This window comes from Syngnathus scovelli, chromosome 8 (assembly GCF_024217435.2).
Source record: "Syngnathus scovelli strain Florida chromosome 8, RoL_Ssco_1.2, whole genome shotgun sequence".
Lineage (NCBI taxonomy): Eukaryota > Metazoa > Chordata > Actinopteri > Syngnathiformes > Syngnathidae > Syngnathus > Syngnathus scovelli.
Window position 1 is genome coordinate 14,057,911 of NC_090854.1, and position 22,075 is coordinate 14,079,985.

General features: G+C 42.6%; 3 protein-coding genes and 19 non-coding genes across 26 annotated transcripts; 21 read left to right on the top strand and 1 right to left on the bottom strand.

Moving 5' to 3' along the window:
- The first annotated feature begins 33 nt into the window (after positions 1 to 33).
- tbccd1 (TBCC domain containing 1) lies at positions 34 to 5,180 on the top strand. 5 transcript variants are annotated; one of them, XM_049728909.2, is made up of 10 exons: positions 34 to 297; positions 397 to 601; positions 1,446 to 1,510; positions 1,581 to 1,847; positions 1,948 to 2,106; positions 2,266 to 2,382; positions 2,450 to 2,699; positions 2,790 to 2,976; positions 3,066 to 3,581; positions 4,179 to 5,180. In XM_049728909.2, the coding sequence occupies exons 2-10, from the start codon at positions 562 to 564 to the stop codon at positions 4,390 to 4,392; spliced, it is 1,815 nt and encodes a 604-aa protein (XP_049584866.1). In that variant the 5' UTR covers positions 34 to 297; positions 397 to 561; the 3' UTR covers positions 4,393 to 5,180. The 5 variants fall into 5 exon arrangements, with proteins under 5 accessions (XP_049584866.1, XP_049584867.1, XP_049584868.1 ...); XM_049728910.2 differs by having other exon boundaries at positions 400 to 601; XM_068651508.1 differs by lacking the exon at positions 34 to 297 and having other exon boundaries at positions 330 to 601; positions 4,179 to 4,325; positions 4,429 to 5,180.
- Positions 4,658 to 15,440, bottom strand: lcmt2 (leucine carboxyl methyltransferase 2). Its single transcript, XM_049728907.2, has 14 exons — positions 15,222 to 15,440; positions 15,013 to 15,137; positions 10,848 to 10,929; positions 10,570 to 10,753; positions 10,350 to 10,506; positions 10,083 to 10,272; positions 9,580 to 9,687; positions 9,358 to 9,445; positions 9,061 to 9,279; positions 8,756 to 8,986; positions 8,584 to 8,681; positions 8,117 to 8,304; positions 7,829 to 7,964; positions 4,658 to 7,756 (listed from the first exon to the last, which is right to left on the bottom strand). Exons 1-14 carry the CDS (start codon positions 15,258 to 15,260, stop codon positions 7,586 to 7,588), a joined length of 2,016 nt encoding a protein of 671 aa, XP_049584864.1. The 5' UTR covers positions 15,261 to 15,440; the 3' UTR covers positions 4,658 to 7,585.
- crygs2 (crystallin, gamma S2) lies at positions 5,557 to 7,215 on the top strand. Its single transcript, XM_049728920.1, has 3 exons — positions 5,557 to 5,700; positions 5,933 to 6,175; positions 6,825 to 7,215. Exons 1-3 carry the CDS (start codon positions 5,692 to 5,694, stop codon positions 7,095 to 7,097), a joined length of 525 nt encoding a protein of 174 aa, XP_049584877.1. The 5' UTR covers positions 5,557 to 5,691; the 3' UTR covers positions 7,098 to 7,215.
- On the top strand, positions 11,392 to 11,464 carry trnar-acg (transfer RNA arginine (anticodon ACG)). The gene has a single exon. It is a non-coding gene; the product is annotated as a tRNA-Arg (tRNA).
- Positions 11,549 to 11,621, top strand: trnar-acg (transfer RNA arginine (anticodon ACG)). Its single transcript has one exon. It is a non-coding gene; the product is annotated as a tRNA-Arg (tRNA).
- On the top strand, positions 11,691 to 11,763 carry trnar-acg (transfer RNA arginine (anticodon ACG)). Its single transcript has one exon. It is a non-coding gene; the product is annotated as a tRNA-Arg (tRNA).
- trnar-acg (transfer RNA arginine (anticodon ACG)) lies at positions 12,004 to 12,076 on the top strand. Its single transcript has one exon. It is a non-coding gene; the product is annotated as a tRNA-Arg (tRNA).
- trnar-acg (transfer RNA arginine (anticodon ACG)) lies at positions 12,159 to 12,231 on the top strand. The gene has a single exon. It is a non-coding gene; the product is annotated as a tRNA-Arg (tRNA).
- On the top strand, positions 12,313 to 12,385 carry trnar-acg (transfer RNA arginine (anticodon ACG)). Its single transcript has one exon. It is a non-coding gene; the product is annotated as a tRNA-Arg (tRNA).
- Positions 12,471 to 12,543, top strand: trnar-acg (transfer RNA arginine (anticodon ACG)). The gene has a single exon. It is a non-coding gene; the product is annotated as a tRNA-Arg (tRNA).
- On the top strand, positions 12,787 to 12,859 carry trnar-acg (transfer RNA arginine (anticodon ACG)). The gene has a single exon. It is a non-coding gene; the product is annotated as a tRNA-Arg (tRNA).
- On the top strand, positions 12,945 to 13,017 carry trnar-acg (transfer RNA arginine (anticodon ACG)). Its single transcript has one exon. It is a non-coding gene; the product is annotated as a tRNA-Arg (tRNA).
- On the top strand, positions 13,103 to 13,175 carry trnar-acg (transfer RNA arginine (anticodon ACG)). The gene has a single exon. It is a non-coding gene; the product is annotated as a tRNA-Arg (tRNA).
- trnar-acg (transfer RNA arginine (anticodon ACG)) lies at positions 13,261 to 13,333 on the top strand. The gene has a single exon. It is a non-coding gene; the product is annotated as a tRNA-Arg (tRNA).
- On the top strand, positions 13,419 to 13,491 carry trnar-acg (transfer RNA arginine (anticodon ACG)). The gene has a single exon. It is a non-coding gene; the product is annotated as a tRNA-Arg (tRNA).
- Positions 13,577 to 13,649, top strand: trnar-acg (transfer RNA arginine (anticodon ACG)). The gene has a single exon. It is a non-coding gene; the product is annotated as a tRNA-Arg (tRNA).
- On the top strand, positions 13,735 to 13,807 carry trnar-acg (transfer RNA arginine (anticodon ACG)). The gene has a single exon. It is a non-coding gene; the product is annotated as a tRNA-Arg (tRNA).
- trnar-acg (transfer RNA arginine (anticodon ACG)) lies at positions 13,891 to 13,963 on the top strand. The gene has a single exon. It is a non-coding gene; the product is annotated as a tRNA-Arg (tRNA).
- Positions 14,205 to 14,277, top strand: trnar-acg (transfer RNA arginine (anticodon ACG)). The gene has a single exon. It is a non-coding gene; the product is annotated as a tRNA-Arg (tRNA).
- Positions 14,361 to 14,433, top strand: trnar-acg (transfer RNA arginine (anticodon ACG)). The gene has a single exon. It is a non-coding gene; the product is annotated as a tRNA-Arg (tRNA).
- trnar-acg (transfer RNA arginine (anticodon ACG)) lies at positions 14,517 to 14,589 on the top strand. The gene has a single exon. It is a non-coding gene; the product is annotated as a tRNA-Arg (tRNA).
- trnar-acg (transfer RNA arginine (anticodon ACG)) lies at positions 14,670 to 14,742 on the top strand. The gene has a single exon. It is a non-coding gene; the product is annotated as a tRNA-Arg (tRNA).
- Positions 15,441 to 22,075: the final 6,635 nt, after the last annotated feature.

The following is a 22,075-nucleotide window of genomic DNA, read 5'->3' on the forward strand; positions in this document are numbered from 1 at the left end:
CCGGCAACCCGGTTGAATCCCCGCCCACATTTAAAAAGATAGTTGTCACGATAAAGGGAAGCTAACGCGTTACTGGATTGTTTACTATTGGTAACCGATTCACGCAGCTCTGGTTAATGTTAAAGTTAAAGTGAACAACCGACACCGCTGCACTGACTGTAAAAAGATGGCGAGTGATGAAATTACATTCCATACCATATTCATTTTCAAGGGAACCGATTTGACTCGTTTACATTATTTTGGGGTCAATCCTCCCCTGAAGCAGAGTCTTGTATTGGTAACTGATTGTTTGGAGAGGTATAAAATTGTTTCTATTTTTTGTTTTGTTTTTACTGTTTCAAATAAAATGCTAAACATTGTTTGGCTACTTTGAGCTAACTAATGACGCATGCGCAGCAGGTATGTAGGCACTGGAACCATTGCACCCCTACTCGCTGCACGCTAGCAGTGGAAGAAGAGGGCGCCAAAATCTTGCATCAAACTTCCGAGCAAGCAGTTGATGGACCTCTAATCCAATACGCGAATGATTCGGAGCAGTTGACGAGGCGCTCTTCCGCCGAGATGGAAGAAGCCGACGTTTGGCCATCGACGAATTGTGGAGGTTTGCGTTTGTTAGCTTCGCTTAGCTTAACTCGTCACACAAGTTTACCGCGATGGGAAAGCCTCGCTTGGGCAACTAATGTGTTGTTTTGAGAGTTAAACGCGTCCCTCGTTTCCTCAGACAACGCTCTCGGGTTTGACGGCGAATTGAAGCGTTTGTTTTAGCCGTGCTTGGTTTACTTGTGCTACACCGGTGAAGGATGGCAGCAGTCTGGTTGTCATGGCGCATAAAGTGCCAGTAGTTGTTAAAATTTCTTACATCGGTCTTTTAAAAGTCTGGAAAAAAGCATGATTGCTCAAAATAAATAGAAATTGTTTTAAAAATTGTGAATGTGGTTTTAGTCGGGACTGAGCAGACTAAGCAATTTAATGGGATTAAAAAGTTTGGAATTTAATTTAGCTTAAACCGTAGGAACGTAGATGTGCATAAACTCATTTGGATTCATTATTTAATGAATTCATTTACATTATTTTATGTTTGTGTATTTAGCAGGTTTTAAAGTAACATTTGCAACACTGCCATTAACCTATGCTAAACGTAAAAATCATAATTGCAATAGATATATGAAGAACACGTCCATAAATATGCATTAAGTGATCTTATCTTGTGTAGCCTGACAATGTATTTTGCCGCTGTGCGCTGTTTGTTACCTCAAAACCAAAAATGGCATCAAGCTGAAAACATGACGTAAGCTGTTAGTTCCGGTACATACATTCCTGTTAGTAGTTATTTGCATCATTTTGTCATCTTATAAGACCAAAATATTTGGTACACGTTGAAGGCGATATAGCCTCTCTGACAGTGTCAAATCAAACTGATTCATTACAATATTGTATGTCCTCAGACATGGATCCAGACAGTGTAAGCATATGGCCACGTATGGAGCCCTTCCTCCTGGGTGCCCTTCAGGTGAGTGTAAATCAAATGCATTGTCCAGTGTACTGTTACAAAATAACTCAGATGTGAGCCCTCATTACAGGTGGCCCCCTCCTCCAAACTTGGCCTTCACTACCTTCGCAAGATGGCTACCTACGTGCGCACCCGCGATGGCTGCTTCCCCTCCTTGACCTGGCACATGTGGAGGCACATTGCATGTGGGAAGCTGCAGCTTGCAGAAGATCTGGCGTGGCTCTACTTTGAGACCTTTGACCTCTTTACCAGCCAGTCGCCTGGTGAGCGACTGGAATGGGCAGAGTGCCTTTCCCAGTGTTCAAGCAAAAGTGAGCTTGACCAGCAGAGGAATGAGGTAAAAACAAAACAAAGTCGACCACTGTCTGCCGTAACGTAACACTCTCGCTGAACCAGGTTGGCACGATGACAGATTTGATGCAATTTTTATTCCCCAGAGGTCCGTGGACACGCTGCAGTTTCTCCTCTTCCTCCACATCCAACAGCTGAATCGCGTGACTCTGCGTAAATCACTCATTGGCGAGGAGTGGCCCAGCCACCGCACACGCTCTCCGGCTCCATCGGAACGCGAGGCCAAGGCCAGTTCGCAAAACAAGGTCAACCTCATGTTCTTTAACAGAATAAAAAATGCTGAACTATAATAAACAAGTCTTGGGATGGCAGATACCTCCGCTCAGGTCAAGCACACAACATCAACAGGTGGTCAAAATAGAATCACCTGTTTATTTATTTTATGTGTTGTGTTTGTTCAGTAGAACTGGGACGACCAGGCCCACCTGTCCTTTATGCTGAGCCACCTGGCGGAGCTCCTGGAGCTGCTGGTGGAGCCGAACCAGCTGTCCGAGTCCGGTATGGCCTTGCGTGACTGTCAGGTGTGTGGACCATCCTCTCATGTTAGCTCACAGGACGTTAGCCACGACTAACCCTGTATGCTCCCAGATCTCCCTGGCGGCTGTGCGCAGCCTGGACCTGCTCCTGGAAGGTTGGGTGCAGCCGGACAGGACTGTCCAACCTGTCCATAAGTTACTGAGTAAAGGTCTGCTCCAGGTGCACGCGGGCTACTCTGCGCTCAGCCAATCCTTCCCTTTGCACCAACTTATCTCCTGTCTTCAACATAACCTCACCCTCAATCCATTTGGGAAAACATCCTGCCTGCGCTCCGGGAAGCAGCTAGCCTGGGCCCAACAAGGTACCCCCCCCAAAAAAAAAAATAATTCTACATGGATCTCCCTCCTTCAAGCATTCCCTTACTTTATCTCATCTTTCTTGTTGTGTCTAGTGGAGGGGACTATGAAGCGTGCCAAGATATCCCGAAACACTCACATGGCCCCAGCAGGTAGCAAGATGGTGCTCATGTCTCGGGTCTGTAAGCAGACCCTGGCCAAGACTTCTGACAAGATGACAGGAGCCAACATTAAGATCCACCGATGCACCAACGCTTACATCTACCTCCTCTCGCCTCTCAGGTCAGCAGATAATTCAAATTTTTTTGAGCGTGTCAATATGCAGTCTTGTTAAATCTGGATGTGATTTGATTGATTGATTTATATGCCAGGTCGGTTATTGTGGACAAGTGCAGAGATTGCACAGTGGTTCTGGGTCCAGTGGAGACAAGCGTGCATGTGCACTGCTGCCAGAATGTGCGCGTAGTGTGCGTGGCGGGCAAGATAATCGTCGGGGCCTCCTCCTGCTGCACGCTCCACGCCTTGACGCCCACGCGCCCTCTGCTCCTGCCCGGCAACGCTGACATCACCCTGGGGCCCTTCCACACTTTCTACCCCTCCCTGGAGGACGACATGGCCATCGTAGGGCTGGCCGTGGTCCCCAACGTGTGGGACCAGCCCTTGCTTCTGGGGACTGACCCCGTAAAGCCCTCCACCAACCCAGACCCGGCATGCTACCGTCTCCTGCCCCCAGAGGAGTTCCACATGATGGTGGTACCTTTCCATATGAAAGGGGACACGTGCGAGGTGCCGGGGGGGTTGGCACCCCGCTATCAGGCAGCGCTCGATGACAAGCAGAAGAGGATACAAACATGGCAGAAAACTGTCATGGAGGCCCAGCTGAACAAGTGAGTGGCTTTTATCTCATAACCAACATGGAACAATTCATTTGTTAAGTCCTATTCATTATTTATTCAAAATGGCAAGCTAATTGCTAAAAGAAATGACCCCAAAACAGAAGTATAAGAATTGTGTTGTAAGTTTGCATGAGAGTAGTTTTTCAATGGAAGACAGAAAACCAGCACCAACCAAGAGTTGGTTGCCTTTTGTGCACCTATTGCAAACTTGTACAGGAAATCCCCAAACCAATTGTCATACACCGACTGTATGGTAGCTGTATTTTTCCATTTCATGACTGTAGTGGTTCAATGGAGAATTGAAGCCAACAGTCAATAACAAGTTTAGCTAATGTGAAAGGTTGCAGTTGTGTGTCACTGTTGCTCGAGGGACTATGCATTCCCCGTCACCCTGACTGGTCAGTGTAACACATATGACAAGGATTAATGTCCTTCATTAATTAAATGCATTGCGACACACGGTCAAAATGTTATTTTAAGATTTTTTTAAAATAATTGTCTGTTAATCTGTATTTTTCCTGCCAAAAATTGCCATCAGCCTCAAAAAAATTTATATAAAAAAAATGTATAAATATGTTCTTTCTGTAGGGAGCAGAAGTGCAAGTTCCAGGACCTGGTGGAAGCAAAGTTCCACGAGTGGCTCCTGGAGTCGGGACACAGGCAGGAATTGGACAGCCTGATCCCGAACCCCGCGTCCTCGCTGCAGGTCTCCAACGGTGCCCCGGTGGACGACAGGTCGGTGAACAACAACATGTATTCAAAGACAGGAGGAGCAGTGGCACAGTCGCCGATGGCTTGTTGAACTGTTCTCCTCACAGGTTAGTTTTATTTATTTCAGATGAAGAAGTTGCCCTGGACATTCGCAGCTTAAATATGAAGGGACCAAGGCCCCATTTTTGTTTTGAATGTGTTAATGGTCAATGATGTAGACTACATGCTGTGTTCTGCCTTCAAACTAATTAAGGGAAATACAGTAAATGTAGCAATTTTGATTTGTTATGTATTTATGAAATTAGCACTGAATAGAGCACAGACCACCACAATTGAATCCATAAATGCTCAGAATATAAATAATTTGAAAACATTTAATATGTAGTATGGAGGGAAGCATGGAGCCACACCCTTGCTTTAATCGATACTCCTTTGCAAATGTATTCACGTATTCATGAATAATTGTACTTCACAACTGAAATTAAGTGCTCATGTAGTTTGTTTGGCTACATTATTTTCAATAATTGGAAAAACGGTTCATAAATGCGACTTTGCAGATCCTAATGTTGACTGTTATCAACATCAGTGTTGATTCACTCATGTGCCAACCAACCACGTGTGATTCAAAGTATATTTTTCTATTAGTCACTGGAATTATAATGTATGTTATATTTTTGTGTTATTTTATTCATCCTAAAGACATTATTTGCACTTCATACCTTCAATCTCAAGGTTAGCTTCCTCTGTACATAGTAAGGCATTCAAAAAAAGAACCTGTCATTGGAGGTAAAACAATGAATGAATGCTGCTGTCACACTCTTCTGTGCTTTTAAACATCTATTATATTGTCATAAAAAATAATAAAGATGTTCACTTCAATGTATGAGTCTTGTGCTATTTTCAAATTTGTAATGATACACACCAATATGAATGATTTATCAAATATATTGTGCAAATAAATGATGTTAGGACAGTAACTGGATGCATCCACAAGGCAGAAATAAGTCCTGAGTTGGCAGCTCCTCCCTTGCCAGGTGGGGGCAACCCAGTTGGCACGTGCGATATGGTGTTGGGAGGGTAGGCGCTGGATGCGGTTCGTGGGTAAGTGGGGTCATTGGACGCTTACCATGCCCGGCATTCTTTATGCCGTAATCCTTCCTCGCTTTTCTGGAAAATCTGAATAGTGCTAGAATCACTGACTCAATTTTTGGATCTCATTTTCATGACAAAGCGATTGTTCCTCTGTTTGCCTCCCACTGTTGGCGCTCCCCAATGCGGCAGGACTGGCTATAAAAGGGAGAGCTCGAGGTTTGAGGGCAACATCGAGACCTCAGGGCAAACACCAACCATTGCCGCCACTTTCGCATCATAGAGGCTGCACTACTCCAAGATGGGCAGGGTGAGTTTCGGCAAAGCTACACAAAGACCTTGGGCGTTTACGTTGAGTTTTCCAACTGGGCCTTGGGATTTAATTCCTCCAAATCCAAATGTAATTCTTGACTGGAGGCGGCAAATCACCAAGTCAGCTGGTTTTAAAGATGCTACTAGCAGTGTAGTGGTTCCCATAACTGGCATGGGATCCATTTCCATTAAAGATGGAATTCTGTCTTACATACTGTCTCGTCCTGCAGATCGTCTTCTACGAGGACAAGAACTTCCAGGGTCACCGGTATGAGTGTGACAGCGACTGCTCCGACTTCCACACCTACTTGAGTCGCTGCAACTCCATCCGCGTGGAGAGCGGCGCTTGGGTGGTGTACGAGCGGCCCAACTACCTGGGTTACCAATACGTCCTGACCCGAGGCGAGTACCCCGAGTACCAGCGCTGGATGGGCCTCAACGACCGCCTCAGCTCCTGCAAGATGATCCACTTTGTGAGTGTTGTACCCTCATTCACTTGAGTGTAATTAACAAAGTACAATACTTTGCACGTTAGGGAGATATTTAACTTTTAAGGGAGTAGTCAATTACTCACAATTCGTGCTAGGGCTTATTATGATAGTAAAATGGAGCTAACGCAAGCTAGCTCTGCTTTAAACAACCTGTCAAAATGAGTATTGCATATTGACAGTATAAATCTATTTTTACTATTCTACTAAAGTACATCTTTGTGCTCTAGTGGTGTATTGCCTTTCATGCAGTGGGTTCAATTCCCAGCCAGGGTGGGTAGCGATGCATTACGGGCATCCTGCGTAAAATAAATTAAAATAATAAATGTCCCTTTTTTAGAGTGGAGCATGGGATTAATGTTGTCCAGCTAACCCAACTGGCCCTGTATTAGAGCAGAGCATGTGATTTCTGTTGTCCAGCTAACCCAACGCCTGCAGCTACCTTCAGGGTCACCACCAGTCAACCCCCCCACAAAAAAAAAAAATCTATCTACTTTGACAAGGGCCATATAGGATCGATTCAATCCCCGGGCAAACAACCAATCGAAGCCTCCGCAAATTATGTCAGATCTCAATTTTGTGTTGTCCTTCTGAGTCCTTTACGTGTCTATCCCCTTTCCTCTCATCATTCCAGACCAGCGGGGGTGGCTACAAGATGCAGCTGTACGAGAAGGCCGACTTTGGGGGCAAGGCTTTTGAGGCCACAGAGGACTGCCCCTCGCTTCTGGAGAAATTCCGCTGGAGGGAGGTGAACTCGTGCAAGGTCTTTGACGGTTGGTGGGTGTTCTACGAGCACCCCAACTACCGCGGCCGCCAGTACTTCCTGGAGAAGGGCGAGTACCGCAAGCCCGGCGACTGGGGCGCGGCCAGTGCTGCAATCCAATCCTACAGGCGCCTCACTGAATGAGTTGCCACTCACCCCTCTGTGCCTGAAGCAATCATGCTACATTTAAATCCCTGACAGGAAATGAGAAAATTGTGAACTGGGGTCAACAAAATAAAAGCCTGTCAAGAAAGCAGACAAAGATGTGTCGAATTTTGCAGTTTTGTCTGTACTTTTGCAAACAATAATTTGGTATACTGTACATCCTTCAAAACCCTAACCCACAAAAACACAACCTCATCTAACTCCCCCCAATCTGATACCTTACTTTAAAAACCTTAAACCTGTCTTGAAACCTTAACCATGGCTTGAAACTACAATTTGAAATCCTAACTTGAAAATCTAACCCTAGCTTGAAACCATACCTGTCTTAAACCCCTAATTTGAAACCCTACTTTTAAAGCATGAACTTGAAGCAGAAACTAGATTTTTTTTTTGTCAGTGTATTTTTGTAAACATTCAGGTTAGGTGACAAACTCTTGCTCAGTCACATCGGAGCACCTTAAAGTTTGTTAAGTTCCCATCAGTGCCGGGCCGAGGTCCACGCTGACAAGTTGAGGGTTAAAATGTGTCCCAAAGGAGAAACAGTTCCCTCCTCCACCAATCAGGATCAGCTGAGCTTCTTTTTGGACCACCAACTCGGAGCAGAAGGAGTGCAACATGAGAGGCCGAGGCACTGATGACTAAAGACGGGAGAAGCACCAATGAGATTCCCGACAAGTCCGCACGGTGAAATCAAAGTATTTTGACCTGACCGTGAGCAGATGGAATTCGGTGCTGCAGCGCCTGGAAAGGTCGATCACGGCCACTCCTGGCACGCTGTCTGAATGCAGCCAGACTCCGCCCACCACAATCAGACGATCGCCAATCACATGGGCACCATGCGAATATCTACACAACAGTACAGTTAACTTGGAATATTGAAATATTACATTATTGTCACCATTTTTCCTCAGTTGAATGGGTGTGTAGTAACCACAAGCAGGCATGTACTTTCATTCTTTTCATATAACAGTGAGAAGAAATGACTGTGAGGAACCCACCTGGGACAAGGAGGGGGCTGAACATCTATCGTCTCCCAGCAGAAGCCTCTCTCATTTGGCTTCATCACCACGATGTCCCCGAGCGGCTCTCCCCTTTTTCCGTGCCCTCCGAACAGGACCAGCCCACCCTGGTAGGAACATGCTGAATGGGAATGCCGGGCCTCTGGTGCAGCACCTTCTACTGCCACCTGGAAAAAAAGGTATGGACATTAAGCACAGCAAATGTTTTACTCTTTGAAATTTAATGGCATATATTTTTTTATGGCAATCGCATTTCAGGCCACCATGGAAACAGGATGGATGAAAGACAATAATATAAGACCAATTACTTGGTCAGATTTCTCAAATCTTGCTATGGCAGACACTCAAGGTATGGTAAAAAAAAAACTCGTCAGCCGTAGTAAATCTGCATAAATGCATCTCTTCCTTACAATTATGTTTAACAGCAAAATGAGAAAAATCACAACCTCAGTCCAATGTTGCTGATCCAGATTCAGGAAATAGCCATCACCCAAAACTGTTGCGGACTCATTTTTTCCACCAAAGATGAACAAGAAGTCTTTCCCTACAGAAAAACAAAGATGTTTATTTTTTATATCATTTAGAAAGGAAAACACAACAATTGCTGGTAAAGTTTACCTTTATGAGAGACTAGAGTGGCAGAGTGTCTCCATCTAGGCGGTGGATGAGCACCTGTACACGTCATCTGCTCCTCATGGACTTCAAGTACATCCTCAGGACCTGGTGAACTTTCATATTTGAAGTTGACTTTGACAAGGCCTCCGATCGGGTTGACGGGAGAAGCGCGCCCTCCGTACATAACAGCGACTCTCCCAGAAATAGAAGTAACGCTATGGTAGAGTCGAACACCTGACAGAAAGCAAAAAGAAAATGTTTTGCTTGATGCTATGAACATTAATTGCTCAAAATTCAGATGAACTCACTCGAATGGGTTGATGGTTTGACATGGAATGATTTCCATCCTTCAGGGCCTCGGTGCAGGACTCGACTCTGAGCCCCTCGGCCGGTCCTGCAGGAGCCTCCGGTGAGCAGGATGTGTCCTCCAATCAACAACGTCGAGGCCATCCCGAAGCCCTCCACGCAAACTGGTTCCATTTTCACAGTGAGGTCAGTGGCGCTCCAAGATGGACACTGGAATAGCACTGAAGGACAGAGCAAAAGTAATCCCATACAGGTTTAAGACAAAACGGGTAAGAACAGCAAATGAAAGCAATGAGCACCTTCAGGATGGATTAGCAGAGACTGCGCTGTGAGAGAACCTCGAGATGCAGTGAGGATGAAGTAGTGCGAGCATTTCTGGTGCCATTCCTGACCAATATTAGAGATGGTATTATTGTCAACCAAAAATTTCTCGTACAGTATGACTAATGGTCTATATCGTTTTGACAACATAAGCCAGGAACCCACAAATCAGTATTTCGTAGGGGTTAGTCTTAACTAACCTCGTACTCATCAAAAGGTTCCAAACTTTCCACTCGGTGTCTCTCATCATCTGGAATTAGCCTGAGGAAGAACTCGTTCATATCCAAACACACACACTGCTCCCATCCCTGAATACAACAAAATAGCAATGACACACACTCATTGAATCAATGGTTGTAAATAAATCGAAATTAACTCATTTGTACTCTATCGCTAACCAAAGCAGCAGCACCTAGCAAAGGATGTGTTGGAAACTGGCGTATTAAAAATAATCTTACGTGAAGACATTTAGCGACAATTAGCTTCGCAGCAGACAGCCATGTTGTTTGTGTTCATATTTACACATTTCCAAGACAGTTGTTTGTAACAATTATACTTGTGTTTGGATGGTATTTAGTACACTAAGTTAAAAGCTTGGACAAAAAAATAATTTAACTTGTAAGTCAGTATATAACCATAATATTGTTTAATAATAGTCGAAAAGGATGGCAGGGAAATTAGGTGTAAATGTGCAAATACTAGCCTTGTCAAGAAATCTCTGCTTTTGTGCGTCAATGTCAGGATATTGTCGAAGCGCATGCAGAGTGGAATTCAGTTTCGAGAAATGCTCCTGCATGATGCGACCAAATGGATCTTGGGGATGGATCTGCTCGTACATCACAAAGAGAGCCTGGGGTAAGAACCGCGCCGCCCAACTAATGATGTCATCGGACCTGAAGGAACATAATTTTCATCAATTACGATTGCCGCAACCTCTTAAAAGCACAAGACCAAGCTTTGTGATATTCACCGTTGTGTTTCCATGTAGGTGAGCACCACTTCGGAAAGAATCAGAGTAGGAGCAGTCGGGTCCAGTCCCGCCTTTACCAGAGTTTCTTCTACATGGGAATCATGTCTCACATCCACTCCTAGCAGGAAGTACTGACTGCTCGACACGAACAAAGGCCCTACAGACACATATATGATCAGCTATGTAGCAAAACATTTATAATGTTAATGTAGTATTTCACCTGTCAAAGAAAGTACATGGTGGGAGTCCAACATTTGCAACAACGACACATTGGACTGGATCAGAGCCGCCTTTCGCCGAGTCACGTCTGGGAAATCGACTTCAAACACGACTGCCTTGTTGAGTGCCGCGTCTCCGTACAGGCGGAAATATAGCGAGTCGAAGCCGGCACCCAAAGACAAAATCTACAGGACAGAAAAATAGAAGTTGTTATTACGTGTGGATAATAATAATAAAAAAAAAAAACAATGAGATGGATTTTGGTAAACGTTAACTTGCTTGTCTCTTGGCACAATGTTGTGTGACTTGCAGGAAGTTCCGCACACAGTGGTCCACTGCCCTCCAGCGCACATAGTAACCCCTACATCATATTTAACACAATATTGTGTTTTACTGTCATTATTATGTGATGCAAGTCTGTTAATAATCATGTTGTGATTGACAGGTGTTAATGTTTATTAATGTTATTACACTGTGTTTAACATATTTTATTCATGAAGCATATCATTGGCGGCAAATGGAATCTTCACGTATTTTTTTTCATGAAAAAACAAAACAACACTAAATAGCATGTGGGTTGAATTAATATTGAATAGTCAAAAAGAGAAACTCAATTTTAACACTGGGTCAAAAATTTTAAAAAATAGGAGACATACACTGAGCAGTAGTATCATCCATTTATCATTATCTGAACCACTTTATAATAAATGAAAAAAAATATAAAAATGACCGAGAGTAATGGTATATTTTGTTCCACAATATGGAGCCATTTACAGTGATTAACACTTAATCACATGGAACACGCATTCCAATGAAGAGCGCAGGGCTAGTGGCACAATGGATAACGCGTCTGACTACGGATCAGAAGATTCTAGGTTCGACTCCTGGCTAGCTCGATCCACTTTTTGAAATCTTCTTGCAGCTCGTATACATTGCAAGTTGATCCTGGGGATGGGACTGGCCTGCCTGTACTCCGTGAAGGGCTAGTGGCGCAATGGATAACGCGTCTGACTACGGATCAGAAGATTCTAGGTTCGACTCCTGGCTAGCTCAATAAATTATTGAAATTATGTATTGTAAGTTAATCCTGGGGAAGGGGCTGGCTTCCGCAGGACCTGTGTGGGGCTAGTGGCGCAATGGATAACGCGTCTGACTACGAATCAGAAGATTCTAGGTTTGACTCCTGGCTAGCTCGATTCCACCTTTTGAAATCATATTCAGCCCATTTTATGCAATTTCATCCTGGGGATGGGCCCGGCCTGTCACGACATCGTGTAGGGCTAGTGGCGCAATGGATAAAGCGTCTGACTACGGATCAGAAGATTCTAGGTTCGACTCCTGGCTAGCTCGATTCTACTTTTTGAAATCCTCTTGCATAGCGTATTTTATGCAAGTTGGTCGTGGGGATGGAGATCGCCTGTCTGATTTCCATGTGGGGCTAGTGGCGCAATGGATAACGCGTCTGACTACGGATCAGAAGATTCTAGGTTCGACTCCTGGCTAGCTCAACTCCACTTCTTGAATTCCTTTTGCACATATTTTATGCAAGTTGGTCGTGGGGAGGGGGTTCGCCTGTCTGAATCTTGTGTGGGGCTAGTGGCGCAATGGATAACGCGTCTGACTACGGATCAGAAGATTCTAGGTTCGACTCCTGGCTAGCTCAGTTCCAGTTTTAGAAATCCTCTTGGTGCATTTTATGCAAGTTGGTAGTGGGGATGGTGTTCGCCTGTCTGAATTACATGTGGGGCTAGTGGCGCAATGGATAACGCGTCTGACTACGGATCAGAAGATTCTAGGTTCGACTCCTGGCTAGCTCGATTCCACTTTTTGAAATCCTCTTGCAGCTCGTATACATTGTAGGTTGATCCTGGGGATGGAACTGGCCTGCCTTTACTTCATGAAGGGCTAGTGGCGCAATGGATAACGCGTCTGACTACGGATCAGAAGATTCTAGGTTCGACTCCTGGCTAGCTCGATTCCACTTTTTGAAATCCTCTTGCATAGCGTATTTTATGCAAGTTGGTAGTGGGGATGGGATTCACCTGTCTGAATTATGTGTGGGGCTAGTGGCGCAATGTATAACGCGTCTGACTACGGATCAGAAGAATCTAGGTTCGACTCCTGGCCAGCTCGATTCCTCTTTTTGAAATCCTCTTGCATCGCGTATTTTATGCACGTTGGTCGTGGGGATGGGGTTCGCCTGTCTGAATCCCGTGTGGGGCTAGTGGCGCAATGGATAACGCGTCTGACTACGGATCAGAAGATTCTAGGTTCGACTCCTGGCTAGCTCGATTCCACTTTTTGAAATCCTCTTGCATAGCGTATTTTATGCACGTTGGTCGTGGGGATGGGGTTCGCCTGTCTGAATCCCGTGTGGGGCTAGTGGCGCAATGGATAACGCGTCTGACTACGGATCAGAAGATTCCAGGTTCCACTCCTGGCTAGCTCGATTCCACTTTTTGAAATCCTCTTGCATAGCGTATTTTATGCAAGTTGGTAGTGGGGATGGGGTTCACCTGTCTGGATTACGTGTGGGGCTAGTGGCGCAATGGATAACGCGTCTGACTACGGATCAGAAGAATCTAGGTTCGACTCCTGGCTAGCTCGATTCCACTTTTTGAAATCCTCTTGCATCGCGTATTTTATGCACGTTGGTCGTGGGGATGGGGTTCGCCTGTCTGGATCCCGTGTGGGGCTAGTGGCGCAATGGATAACGCGTCTGACTACGGATCAGAAGATTCTAGGTTAGACTCCTGGCTAGCTCGATTCCACGTTTTGAAATCCTCTTGCATCGCGTATTTTATGCACGTTGGTCGTGGGGATGGGGTTCACCTGTCTGAGTTATGTGTCGGGCTAGTGGCGCAATGGATAACGCGTCTGACTACGGATCAGAAGATTCTAGGTTCGACTCCTGGCTAGCTCAATTCCACTTTTTGAAGTCCTCTTGCATCGCGTATTTTATGCACGTTGGTCGTGGGGATGGGCTTCGCCTGTCTGAATTACGTGTGGGGCTAGTGGCGCAATGGATAACGCGTCTGACTACGGATCAGAAGATTCTAGGTTCGACTCCTGGCTAGCTCGACTCCACTTTTTGAAATCCTCTTGCATAGCGTATTTTATGCAAGTTGGTAGTGGGGATGGGGTTCACCTGTCTGAGTTACGTGTGGGGCTAGTGGCGCAATGGATAACGCGTCTGACTACGGATCAGAAGATTCTAGGTTCGACTCCTGGCTAGCTCGATTCCACTTTTTGAAATCCTCTTCCAGTGTATTTTATGCAAGATGGTCGTTGGGATGGGGTTCGCCTGTCTGAATTACGTGTGGGGCTAGTGGCGCAATGGATAACGTGTCTGACTACGGATCAGAAGATTCTAGGTTCGACTCCTGGCTAGCTCGATTCCACTTTCTGAAATCCTCTTGCATCGCGTATTTTATGCACGTTGGTCGTGGGGATGGGGTTCGCTTGTGTGAGTTCCGTGTGGGGCTAGTGGCGCAATGGATAAAGCGTCTGACTACGGATCAGAAGATTCTAGGTTCGACTCCTGGCTAGCTTGATTCCTCATTTTGAAATCCTCTTGCAGCGTATTTTATGCAAGGTGGTAGTGTGGATGGGGTTCGCCTGTGTGAATTACGTGTGGGGCTAGTGGCGCAATGGATAACGCGTCTGACTACGGATCAGAAGATTCTAGGTTCGACTCCTGGCTAGCTCGATCCCTCTTTTTGAAATCCTCTTGCAGCGTATTTTATGCAAGGTGGTAGTGGGGATGGGGTTCGCTTGTTTGAATTACGTGTGGGGCTAGTGGCGCAATGGATAACGTGTCTGACTACGGATCAGAAGATTCTAGGTTCGACTCCTGGCTAGCTCGATTCCTCTTTTTGAAACCCTCTCGCAGCGTATTTTATGCAAGGTGGTAGTGGGGATGGGGTTCGCTTGTTTGAATTACGTGTGGGGCTAGTGGCGCAATGGACAACGCGTCTGACTACGGATCAGAAGATTCTAGGTTCGACTCCTGGCTAGCTCGAGTCCTCTTTTTGAAATCCTCTTGCGTATTTTATGCAAGGTGGTAGTGGGGATGGGGTTCGCCTGTCTGAATTACGTGTGGGGCTAGTGGCGCAATGGATAACGCGTCTGACTACGGATCAGAAGATTCTAGGTTCGACTCCTGGCTAGCTCGTGCCCACCTTTTGAAATACTCCTGCAGATCGTATTCAGTATATTTTATGCAACTTAATCCTTCCACAATGCACAACCATGCAACATTTTACACAACTCTTCCAATCCAACTGCCTTACGGAGCACATTTCGCATATTATTACAAGCATGTGACATGACATCACGTGTTCCTGCAGGCAGCACACATTCATTTGTTATGTCGCCAGTCGTGTCTGCGTCTACGTGAATGTGTTGTGTGTTGACTAACAAACAGGGGAGCTTTGTGTCTGACCTGTTGATGAGTGGCGATCTCCTCGCCACTTTGCACACGAAGTGCTGCTGAAAGCAATCGTGGAAGTAGCCCTGGGCTGCAGCAGACACTTTGCTCACCACGCTGCTGTCATTGGTCCCTTGCACCTAAGAAGACCAAAAAGAATTCGAAAGCATCACAAGCCTGCATTCAAGTGTGTGTAAGTAAAAGTCCCATGTGAAGAACCTCACCGCTGTGTCCGAACCCTTCTGCTTCTTCCCGTTAGTCATGCCTTAAGTTAGCACTCACATTACTTTAAAATACTACTACGTACTAATTTTACTGATTTGTCCATGGATAATATGTGTGGCAAGAGTTGAAATTTATAGCTCACTGGTGCTCACTGCGAGTGTTGGCGAGTGAGTGAACGATGTGTTCAAAAGAACGAATGTTTTCAGTGAACGAGAGTGACCGAATCACTTCCTAAAGTGATTCGTTCTTTTTTCAGTTCATATGACTTCAACCAGTAGGTGTCAGTAATGCGCATTGAAGCTGGTGCCACCTCGCCGTAAAACAAAACGAAGAAGTTAATGACGTCACCTCCCGTTCACGAACGAGTCGTGAATTGCATTTCCCGTTTACCAACGAACGTATCAGTGAGTGAACGAATCAGTGAGTGAGTGATTCGCATTTCCAGTTCATCGCGAGAATGAATCAGTGAGGGAACGAGTCAATGGGTCAACTGCCTTCCTTCCCGTGCATCAACGGATCAGTCAGTGAACGTGTTGCGAACTATGTAAGCCAGGATGTCGATTTACGATTTGCCAAGGAAAGAAAGAACCACTCACTAAAACACCACTTCTTTTATGTGCGTTTTCTCCAAGCTAACGGCCAACTTTATTGCATGAAGGGATGCACCGTTATGAAACAATGATTATGCTTCTCTTTGGGTAATCTTGATTTTATAACACTTGTAGTAGTTTTTAAATAACGTGTATGCATATATACGCCTAAATATTGTTATCCAATATATCTACTGCAATTTCACATTAGATTGCTGGCTGGAAATTTACTTGTAATATTATTATTATTTTAATAAACATTAAAACCTGTTAAAACTTGTCTGGTGCTTTATTCCTTGTTTTTAATTTTTTGGGCATGCAAACAAAAATCTGACATTTGGTTAACTGCTTTATATGACAATATAATATATATGATGTAGGTACACATCATGGACACTTCATTAAGTACACTACACGAGGTAAAAAAAAAAAGAATAAATAAATAAAGGGTTAATTGCACAACAAAAGCACATCTGGGTATTTTCTCTCATCTGGGATTGAACCAAGTTCTTACCAAGCAAGAGCCCAAGTCACTAACCAGTCGGCTATTTCGACTGGCATCCTGTTCACTCATAAGATTCGTTCAAACGAATCGTTCAACGAATCCCCCCCACACACAAACACACAAAATGATAAGCCTTTTTTTTTTTTTTTTAATAATATCTAGTGGAAATAACCCATACACATTAAACAATACAACTACCCCAAAATTATTATATATGATAATAATTGGCTGGGTTAATTAACACATTTCTTTCTATAATACAACACTTACACACTGATTCGTTGGCAACAGTCTCTCACCCGGTCGATCAGCTGATTGGCTGATTTTCTTCTTCGTTTTGTTTTACGGCTGGGTAGCACCAGCTTCAATGGGCATTACTGATATTTACTGGTTGAAGTTATATATGAAAGGAAAAGAGTCGTTCCTTTTCCTTCCGAATCGTTCACTCACCGGCCAACAGTAGCGCAAGTGTAATCGCATGCCGGCTCTCTCCATTCTAAATTGCGGTGAAAAGCATGAGGTAAGAACGATGTATTGTAAATTAACTACTACCAACAATCGTAATAATATGGAGAGTTAAATAATAAACAACTTTATTAAATTATTCGATGAACTATTGTCGTACTAATATTGGTAGTGTTGTAGTAATTGTTCTCGTTAACACAGCATTCGGAGCAACACGACGGAGTTTTAGCTCGTAGCTTGGCTTACCATCCTTCACGATTTTTTTCCCTCTAAACTGCTCTACAACTGGGCAAACCTAAAGGTAAGTCTCGTTAAAAATGTGTTTATCTCGTTTATTTGAAAATATGATGTGCCGTGTTGCTTCGTTTTCAATTGGTTGATGTTAATAAAGTATTTTTGGTGTCTTTGATTGCCCAAAAGTGTTAACCAGCTGGAATATTAATATTGCCATATTGTGGCCGAGTTTGACTGTGAATTGCGCAGCTGTGTGTAATCAATTGCCGGCGGTCTCCTTTTTAAATAGCATTGAAACGCATGAGGTAAGAACGATGTTAACTATTACAAAGAATCGTAATAATATGAAGAGTTGAATAATAAACAACTTTATTAAATTATACGATGAACTATTGTACTAATATTGGTAGTATTGTAGCAATTGTTCTCGTTCGCGCGTTGGCGCGAACACAGCATTCGGGGCAACACGACGGAGTTTTAGCTTGTAGCTTGGCTTACCATCCTTCACATTTTTTCCCCCTCTAAACTGCTCTACAAATGTATGGAAATGATTTGTACTGTTAGAATGATTGATAGACTTGCCCCTAAATATGGACAAACCTAAAGGTATGTCTCGTTAAAAACGTGTTTATCTCGTTAATTTGAAAATATGATGTGCCGTGTTGCTTCGCTTTCAATTGGTTGATCTTCATACAATATTTTTGGTTTCTTTGACTGCCCAAAAGTGTTAATAACCAGCTGGAATATTCTAGAATATTAATGTTGCCATATTGTGGCCGAGTTTAACTGTGAACTGCGCAGGTGTGTGTAATCAATTGGCGGCTGTCTCCTTTTTAACTTGCGTTGAAACGTATGAGGTAAGAACGATGTTAACTACTACCAACAATTGTAATAATATGGAGAGTTTAATAATAAACGACTTTATTAAATGATACGATGGACTATTGTACTAATATTGGTAGTATTGTAGTAATTGTTCTCGTTCGCGCGTAGTTTAGCGCTAACACAGCATATTCGGGGCAACACGACGGAGTTTTAGCTTGTAGCTTGGCCTACCATACTTCACGATTTTTTCCCTCTAAACTGCTCTACAAATGTATAGAAATGGTGTGTAATAGAATGATTTATAGGCTTGCCCTTAAAAATGGGCAAACCTCAAAGTATGTCTCGTGAAAAATGTGTTTATCTCGTCTATTTGAAAATATTATGTGCCGTGTTGCTTCGTTTTCAATTGATGTTCATACAGTATTATATTTGACTGTCCAAAAGTGTTGATAACCAGCTGGAATATTAATATTGCCATATTGTGGCCGAGTTTGAGGGTTTAAGCGTTTTAGAGAAGTAATGTTAATCTAATTTCATATTACTGTATTGGCCCAAATATAAAACGACCCCGATTACAAGAGGACCCCCTCTTTTTCAAGACTCAGGTTTGAAAAATGACTTTTTGAACACCAAATTTAATTTTTATTCAGAAAATAATTACATCTGAAACAAATGATTATACTAATATATTTGAAAGAGTAAGCATATTATTTTGCCTCTTTCAAATCATGCAAAATCTGTGTCACATCTTAATATCTGAACATTTAAATATGTAAACTTAAGTGCAATTATATTTGTAAATGAATGGCTACTGGTTTTTAAAATGTAAATAAACCAATCTACTGTGATAAAACAACAAAATTGCAATAACTGCATTAAACATTAAAGTGAAGTCTAACTGTAACTAATCTTGAAACAAATCTGAATAAGGAAAAACTTTGCAATAAAATAATGCAAACTGCTACCGCTATTGTTGGGGAGCCTGAGGACTGTATCGGGGGTTGGCTCGGATGGTTATGCTCTTTTTACCCCCGGCTGTTGGTCAGAACACAGGAGGGAAAACGTGGTTTAGTTTTGATTGCTTTACCTTACTAGTATACTATTTCATGATATTCTAATATTTTGACAAAGGATATTTGAGTTTTCTTAAGCTCTATGCCATAATCAGCAACATTAAAATAATGAAAGGCTTGCAATATTTCAGTTGATTTGTAATGAATCCAGAATGTACGACATTTTTGTTTCTTTAATTGCATTACAGAAAATAAAGAACTTTATCACAATATTCTAATTTCCTGAGACAGTCCTGTATATTATGTATACTAATAACTGATTGAAGTTTAGTGGCTCAACTCTTTGTATTATACTGAAGCATGAAATCATTATGTACAACCCTTTCTGTAATTCTTTACATTCTTTTCAATTATGCTATTACTGTAGGTTATGAAGTAAAAAACAAACAAAATAAACTATTTTTGTTTTTTATTGTTTTTTTTAGGGGCCTGCGCGAGTTGCATTTGCCTGCATTTCAATGGTGTAATGGATGCTTCATGTGTGTTCATTTGGAGTTCCAAAATTACGTCAGCCATTGTGATCTGAATACTTGAGAACAGCAAACAAGTAAGTCATTATCACTCATTTACAAAAGTCACACTTTACGACAAGTATTTTAGCATCTCCAAGATGTTTTAGTTTTGTCTGAGCTTAATGTTAACATACAATGCTAACAATTATAGATCAATGTTGCAGTTGTTATAACTCCAATATAACACCAACATTTGATCACAAACTTTGCAGCAACACTTATAGGCAGAAAATATAACAATACTCACGCGCATATATTATGTATACTAAAAATTGATTGATGTTTAGTGGCTCAAATATGCTGGTGACTGCGAACCACCCAATACAGATTTGACACAGTATGTGAAGAAAATGTGATGAATGCTAAGCTTGGTTAGCTTGATGCTAACGCATTATTGAAAGCACCATCGACAGACTAACACAACCAGCATCAGTCTTTTGTTTGCGGCTATGTCATGTGCCTGCATCTGGTTGAAACTGCCCACCCCTGCCCTGCCCTGCGCCTGCGTTGAGATCAGTGTTTCTCAATCATTTTCTGAGATGCCCCCCCCCCTAGGGAGAAGAAAACATTTTGCGCCACCCCCAAGCTTGTACCCTTATTAACATTAAACTTTAATGTTTCTTTAATGATTAAAGAAAACAAAAAATAAATAAAAAGAAAGATCAACTTACAATAAAGAATAACTTTATTAATAACATTGTTTTTTAGTTTGTAACAGAACAGATTCAAAGTGCATCACTTTGCCTGAAATTAAGATAAATTATGATTATTTAAATGCTAAACATTCTTGACCAACTGCCATTTTATGCTAAAAAAATACAATAAAATAATAATTAACATACATAATATTAAATAACAGCAATAAATAATATTCAATTCAAAGTAATTAGCACCATTAACTCTGGAGCACAATATATAAAACATTTTAACCTACAAAACAAAAATAAATAAAACAATTTGTGCTGTTTTTTTAATGAAAATAAGGCAGCATGACGGAGACCATATATCCACGGCTGCAGGTAGTATCAGCTTTTCTCCAAAAGTGTTGATAACCAGCTGGATTATTATTATTGACATATTGTGGCCGAGTTTGAGCGTTTAAGCGTTTTAGAGAAGTAATGTTAATCTAATTTCACATGTTGTATACTTTTGCTTAATTTTTTAATTATTTTGTTTGTTTATTTTCACATACAAAAACATTTAAAATGTACATAGATTAAATACATGTGAAAAAGAATGTCTAAAAAACCCTCCAGGGGCTTGCAAAGTAGCATTCTCCAGAAATATGAATACATCCATCCATCCATCCATTTTCTGAACCGCTTAGTCCCCACGGGGGTCGCGGGCGTGCTGGAGCCTATCCCAGCCGTCATCGGGCAGTAGGCGGGGGACACCCTGAACCGGTTGCCAGCCAATCGCAGGGCACAGAGACAAACAACCATTCGCACTCGCACTCACACCTAGGGACAATTTGGAGTGATCAATCGGCCTACCAAGCATGTTTTTGGGATGTGGGAGGAAACCGGAGTGCCCGGAGAAAACCCACGCGGGCTCGGGGAGAACATGCAAACTCCGCACAGGGAGGGCCGGAGGTGGAATCGAACCCGCACCCTCCTAACTGTGAGGCGGACGTGCTACCCAGTGCGCCACCGAGCACAATATGAATACATTTAAGGTAAAATTTCAATGGATAGAGAAATATGCATCCTAATACATGTCATACAGATGAAAAAAGAAACATTAATAACAGGGATAAGGCATACAACAATAGGGAAAAAGCACACCAAAACTATAACTAAAGAGAATAATGAATGGATCCAGCCAGGTTCATTTAGCATACCATATGGAAAGTATTTAGTGTCTAAGATAAGTGATTTCAGAGCCTTCTTAAATTGGTGAGAAAAGTCCCATAAAAATAGTGGAAGCGAATTGTAAATCTTTGACCCTCTGTAGCCTAGTATGTTAAATTGAGTTTGGGCTGTACGGGCTATTGGTGGTCTGAGGTCATTTGAGCTGCATGTGGGGTAATTATGGACCTGAGAATTCTGTCTAAATAAGTTATGAAAAAATAGGGGAAGGGTTCTCCCCAATGAGCCATGAAGCAAGAGACCAATTTGAAGATGATTGACTTGAAAAGCAGTGAGGATACCTAGCTGAGTAAAAAGAGGCTGAGATGAACGTTTCGGATGTACACAACATATTACTCTTAGAGCTCGTTTCTGCAGACCATATATAGGCTCAAGTCTGTTACAAGCATGAAATCATTATGTGCAAGCTGTTTTTATTTAATTCTTTACATTCTTTTCAATTATGCTATGACTGTAGGTTTTTATAACGTAAAAAATAAATTAAATGAACTATTTTCCTTTTGTAATTTTTTTAGGGGGCTGCACGAGTTGCATTTGCCTGCCTTTCAATGGTCTACTGTAAATTCCATATGTTCATTTGGAGTTCCAAAAATTACGTCAGCCATTATGATCTGAATACTTGAGAAGAACAGCAAACAAGTAAGTCATTATTTCTCATTTACAAAAGTCACACTGTACGACAAGTATTTTAGCAACTCCCGGATGTTTTAGTTTTGTCTGAGCTTAATGCTAACATACAATGCTAACAATTCTAGATTAATGTTGCAGTCATATAAATCCA

What these genes read in the sequence shown, in the direction of transcription:
- crygs2 (XM_049728920.1), top strand. An exon ending in CCTGCAAGATGATCCACTTT is followed by an intron (nt 6,176 to 6,824) that starts GTGAGTGTTGTA and finishes TCATCATTCCAG; the next exon opens with ACCAGCGGGGGTGGCTACAA.
- tbccd1 (XM_049728908.2), top strand. Translation starts at nt 382, where the DNA reads ATGACGCATGCGCAGCAGGTATGTAGGCACTGGAACCATTGCACCCCT. An exon ending in AGGCCAGTTCGCAAAACAAG is followed by an intron (nt 2,107 to 2,265) that starts GTCAACCTCATG and finishes TTTGTTCAGTAG; the next exon opens with AACTGGGACGACCAGGCCCA. An exon ending in TACCTCCTCTCGCCTCTCAG is followed by an intron (nt 2,977 to 3,065) that starts GTCAGCAGATAA and finishes TTTATATGCCAG; the next exon opens with GTCGGTTATTGTGGACAAGT.
- lcmt2 (XM_049728907.2), bottom strand. Translation starts at nt 15,260, where the DNA reads ATGACTAACGGGAAGAAGCAGAAGGGTTCGGACACAGCG. An exon ending in CCATGTACTTTCTTTGACAG is followed by an intron (nt 10,507 to 10,569) that starts GTGAAATACTAC and finishes ATGTGTCTGTAG; the next exon opens with GGCCTTTGTTCGTGTCGAGC. An exon ending in CCGAATTCCATCTGCTCACG is followed by an intron (nt 7,757 to 7,828) that starts GTCAGGTCAAAA and finishes TCCCGTCTTTAG; the next exon opens with TCATCAGTGCCTCGGCCTCT.